Genomic DNA, 5,345 nt, shown 5'->3' with positions numbered 1-5,345 from the left:
ATGTCAAATACAAATATGTCACATCACACACAACGGATCGGATCAGCATCGATCGAATACGGAGATTTACAGATTAGTCTTCAAATATTGAAAAGGAGGACATGTAGGAGGACACTTTTCGAGAGAGGACAGAACTTACAAAAGAAGGACTGTCCTCCCTAAAGGAGGATGATTGGTCACCTTAATATAACTGAATACTTGGGAATTGATTAATCTATTGCAAGTTTACAAAGGGAATGGAGGAAAAAAATAACTTAGAATCTGAAACAAAATTAAAGTTCAAATCTATTTTGGGGGTGGGGGGATTAGATATGCCATGAATTACATGCCATATACAAAGAAAATACTGCATTTGGGTAGAAAACAATCAAAGGAAAAGCAAATTAAACTTTCAGAGTGAAGTAGAGGGCACTGTCAATGTTAAATAGAACAAAACAAGAATGGAATTGTGAAAAAAGTTTACACTTTTACATTAAAGACAAAATGTGAAATATGCCAAAAAAGAGATTAGTATTTTGCAAATGAAGTAATTTATGAAATCTAGTAGTACTGGAACAGCCACCAAATTTTTAGACCTTGAGTTAATAGCTTCACTAGGTTCTTTTTACTTAATCATGTGTATTATTTCAATTGTGAAATACCCAATTAACATAATTCTCCCCTTTCCTTGCCAATCCATGTTTTATAACCAAACCAAAACACCTACTTCTCATCAGTGATGAAAAAAATCCTAGGCATATTGTTTCTCATTTTAAAATCCCTTTAATTATGGCACCATTATCACTAGAAAAAAAAGGGGGGATTGCTTCTGCTGCTCTGACCCTAAATACATTTATATTGTTTTGTGGAAAAGGATAATAGATTCATAAGCAAAATTAATAAAATGAGCACCTGCTATCTTATGTGCCTGGCTACCTCCTAACTCTATTTTTTTTAAAAAAAATATCAGAGAGGGTGGTGGGCAAAGCACATCCCTCATCAGTCGGTATGCACAGCCCAGCAGTTTACATCTTTCATGGCCATTTTTCTGATCTGTGTCCAGTGCTTGGTTCTATAGTTCACATTTCATTGTGCAGTTTCCCATTGCATTGTGTAAGTGCAGTCAAATTTACTACTACTATTACATCTAACATACATAGAATAGAGCAATTTGTATATTATGCACTGTGTTGGAAAATTCAGGCTCAGAGACCTGGTAATCTAAACATGTTGTTCACCAGCAAAAATAATTTTCAGGCTGACTATCCTTAGGGAAAGTGAAGAAGCGGCTTAGAATGGCAGATGTCAGAAGCACAGCTCATTTAATCATGGTAATACCCATAATAAAATACACAGAAGGAGTCTGAATAGTTTGTTTTATAAAAAGACAAATTTCTAAAACATGAGAAAGGAGCAGCAGCAGATTCTGGATTCTTCATTTGTATAATGTAGCCGCCTTTTTTTTACTCTATCCAAAGTTAAGGAAGCCCACACTGCTTAATTTATGTCCAATAGAAATATTAATGCACTGACTGAATGGCAAATAGAAAATTCACTGGAAATTATAAAGGCCTGACCTAAATCAGCTTTATTGTTCTAATCTAAACTCTTCTGAGAAAAAAAAATGTATGTATTTTAGTTTTAAAAGAAAGGTGTTGATTCTGGCAGTTCATTTTCCATTTTCTCAGCACCTCAAGAGTGATTTGTTATCACACTACAGTATAAATTATTAACACTCTAAAAGGAACACCTTCATGAGCATATTTTATATAGAAACTCATTCTCTCAAAATATTTCAGCCGGATGCCATCTTCTAATCTGTTAAACTCTCCTCTTACCGAATGCAAATATAATGTACATTTTTCATTTGAGGTTGTTTAAAAATTCTGTAAATTTAATGTTACCTTTCCTTTAAAAGAAAAACCCCAAAATTTATTCAATAATATATTTTTGATAAGTCCGTGTCCTTCAACACACACAAAGCAATTAAAAGGATAAAGTGAAAGTTTTTAGTTGTCTAGAGTTTTGCAACCCTGATAATGTACAACCTTTTTTAGTACTCAAAGTTAAGATGTTCTGCTTAAATATGTGCCGATTTCCATTCAGTTAAGAAAATAAGGTTCCATCCAATAATCTGAAAACATGAATTTCCTGATCAGTAGTTTTAGAAACTGTTTTAAAACCACATTGCATGGTGGGAATACAAAAAATCTTCTCACTAATGAATCGAGCAGCGCCATTTTGACCTCTCCGCTCAGCAAAACTACATTTCCCAGCATGCTCAGGACAAGGGCTGGCGCCATCTTGCCGCCTTCCTTGCCCAATTGCTGGAGGCGGCAACGGAAGTCATCGTTCTGGAGGTTTTCTCGGCCCGCCGTGATGGCTCTTTTTCCTGCTTTTGCCGATGCTGCTAATGCCGGAGATGTACAAGCAAGCGAAGGCTCGAAAAGAGGTAATGACGTTGCTCTTATTTATGTGCCTCAGTAACAAGCGGACTAAGAAGCCCCTCTTTGTTGAAACCATATTTTGGTTTTCCTTTCGGACGTTTGTTTCTACAGATGCCCTTTGCAGAGACGCAGCGTTCTCCGAGCCGAGGTCTTCCAAATGGATGGAAATACAACTCCCAGAATTCCTCCCCGCTGGCGTCAGGTGCCACGCGACCGGCCCTAAAGACCCTCAACATCAGGGTTGCGAATACCTCGCGAGATTATATATACGGAACCCCAAACGTTTTTTTAAGACTTTGGTAAGTAACCATCATATCGACGTATAACTGTATAACATCCCGGAACGACGACGTAGTCGGGTTTCAATGTTAATTGACCTGGACAATTGTTCGACTCCGTAAACGGGCAGATACTCTTGCCCTGTTATGGTGACAGAAGAAATCTGGCAAAACAGAAAACATGCAATGGGCACTTTATATTCCACAGACTTTTGGTTAGTCTTATAAAAGGGTCACATGGTGAGAATTCTGAAAAATCCAGATGGCCAATTTCCCCATACTTTTGGATTCAGAGAGGTCTTTTTTGAGAAGTGGCTGCACTGCTGCTTCCAGAATAGAATAGGAATAGGAATAGGATTCTTTATTAGAAAAGAATAGAGCTGGAAGGGACCTTGAAGGTCTTCTAGTCCAGCCCCCAGCTCAAGCAGGAGAATCTATACCATCTCAGACAAGTGACTGCCCAGTCTCTTCTTAAAAACCTCCAGTGAGGGAGTGCCCACGATTTCTGAAGGCAAGCTGTTCTACTGGTTAATTGTCCTCACTGTTAGGAAGTTTCTCCTTAATTCCAGGTTGCTTCTCTCTTTGATCAGTTTCCAACCATTGTTTCTTGTCCTGCCCTCTGGTGCTTTGGAGAATAATTTGACTCCTTCTTCTTTGTGGTAGCCTCTCAAATACTGGAATACTGCTGTCAGGTCGCCCCTGTTTCTTCTTTTCTTTAGACTAGCCAAACTCAAGTCCTGCAGCCGTTCTTCATATGTTTTAGTCTCCAGACCTTTGATCATCTTAATTGCTCTTCTCTGAACTTTTTCCAAGGTCTCAACATCTTTTTTGTAGTATGGTGACCAAAATTGGCTGCAGGTGTCTCGCTAGGGTTTTATAAAGCGGTACTAATACTTCGTGTAATCTTGATTGTATGCCTCTGTTTATACAACCCAGGATTGTATTAGCTTTTTTGGCTGCTGCTGCACATTGCTGGCTCATAGTCAAGTGGTCATCCACTAGGACTCCAAGGTCCCTCTCACAGTGACTGTTTTTGAGCCAGGTGACATCTAATCTGTACTTATATTTTTGATTTTTCCTGCCTAAATGTAAAACTTTGCTTTTCTCCACATTAAAACTCATTTTGTTGGATAGGGCTCATTGTTCAAGTTTGTCAAGATCTTTTTGAATCCTGAGCTTGTCTTCTGGGTTGTTGGCTATTTCTGCCAGTGTCATCTGCAAATTTAATGAGTTCCCCTTCTATTCCTTCATCTAAGTCATTGATATTGAAGAGTACTGGGCCTAAGACAGAGCCTTGTGGTACCCCACTGTTTACTTCTCTCCATGTGGATGTAGTACCATTGAGGACTACTCGTTGAGTACGGTTTGTCTCACAGCTACAAATCCATCTGGTGGTGATGTTGTCTATTCCACCGTTTTCTAGTTTACCAAGCAGTAGATTGTGGTCTACTTTGTCGAATGCCTTATTGAAATCTAAGGTATACTATGTCCACAGCATTTCACTGGTCTACTAATTTGGTCACTTTATCAAAGAATGAAATTAGATTGGTTTGGCATGATCTGTTTTTAACAAACCCATGCTGGCTACCAGTTATAACTTTGTTTATTGGTCAAGTGTAATTGGACACACAAGGAATTTGTCTCCGGTGCATAAGCTCTTAGAGTACATAAAAGCAATAAGTGATAAATCATGATCATAGTCATTGTAAAAATACAATCATCATAAATCATAAGATACAACACTTAGTGATAGTCATAGAAGCAATCAACACAATCATACTAGGATACTAAATAAAACTATATAAATCGTAAGATACAAGCAACAAAGTTATATTCCTAAGTAGATAAGGAGATAGATAATAGGAAAGATGAGAAAAATAATAGTAATACAGCCTTACTAAATAGTTTGACATTGTTGTGGGAATTAATTGTTTAGCAGAGTGATGGCATGGGGAAAAAACTCTCCTTGTGTCTAGTTGTTCTGGTGTGCAATATATATCGTCATTTTGAGGGTATAAATTGAAACAGTTTATGTCCAGGATGTGAGAGGTCTGTAGATAGTTTCACAGCCCTCTTTTTGGTTCATGCAGTATACAGGTCCTCAGTGAAAGGCAGGTTGGTAGCAATTGTCTTTTCTACAGTTCTAATTATCTGTTGAAGTCTGTGTCTATCTTGTTTGGTTGCAGTGCCAAACCAGACAGTTATAGAGGTGCAGATAACAGACTCAATAATTTTTCTGAAGAACTGTATCACAGGCTCCTTGGGTAGTTTGAGCCTTCTTAGTTGGCGCAGAAGGAACATTCTTTGTTGTGCTTTTTGATGACTTTTTTGATGTTAGGTGTCTATTTTAAGTCTTGAGATATTATAGAACTTAGAAATTTGAAGGTCTCTACTGTTGATACTGTGTTGTCTAGTATAGTAAGAGGTGGTAATATAGGAGGATTTCTGCTAAAATCTACTATCATTTTTACAGTTTTGAGTGTGTTTAGTTCAAGATTGTTCCGGCCGCACCACAAGGCTAGTTGTTCAACCTCCCATCTGTATGCAGATTCATCGTTGTCTCGCATGAGACCAATCACTCTTGTATCATCTGCAAACTTCAGTACTTTAACAGAGGGATCTTTTGAGATACAGTCATTGG

The 5,345-nt window shown here is 37.9% G+C and overlaps 1 protein-coding gene across 1 annotated transcript in view; it reads left to right on the top strand.

The window, feature by feature from the left end:
• The first annotated feature begins 2,337 nt into the window (after window positions 1-2,337).
• Window positions 2,338-5,345, top strand: part of NRDE2 (NRDE-2, necessary for RNA interference, domain containing) — a 27,978-nt gene continuing 24,970 nt past the window's right edge. Inside the window, exon 1 of the mRNA XM_029285141.1 lies at window positions 2,338-2,431. Within this exon, the coding sequence (XP_029140974.1) occupies window positions 2,359-2,431 (73 nt within the window). The 5' untranslated portion in view covers window positions 2,338-2,358. The remainder of the gene's footprint in view (window positions 2,432-5,345) is intronic.

Source organism: Protobothrops mucrosquamatus, unplaced genomic scaffold (genome assembly GCF_001527695.2).
Source record: "Protobothrops mucrosquamatus isolate PMUCROS unplaced genomic scaffold, P.Mucros_1.0 scaffold1337, whole genome shotgun sequence".
NCBI lineage: Eukaryota > Metazoa > Chordata > Lepidosauria > Squamata > Viperidae > Protobothrops > Protobothrops mucrosquamatus.
The sequence above is the reverse complement of the archived record's forward strand: the minus strand, read 5'-3'. Positions and strand labels throughout refer to the sequence as shown.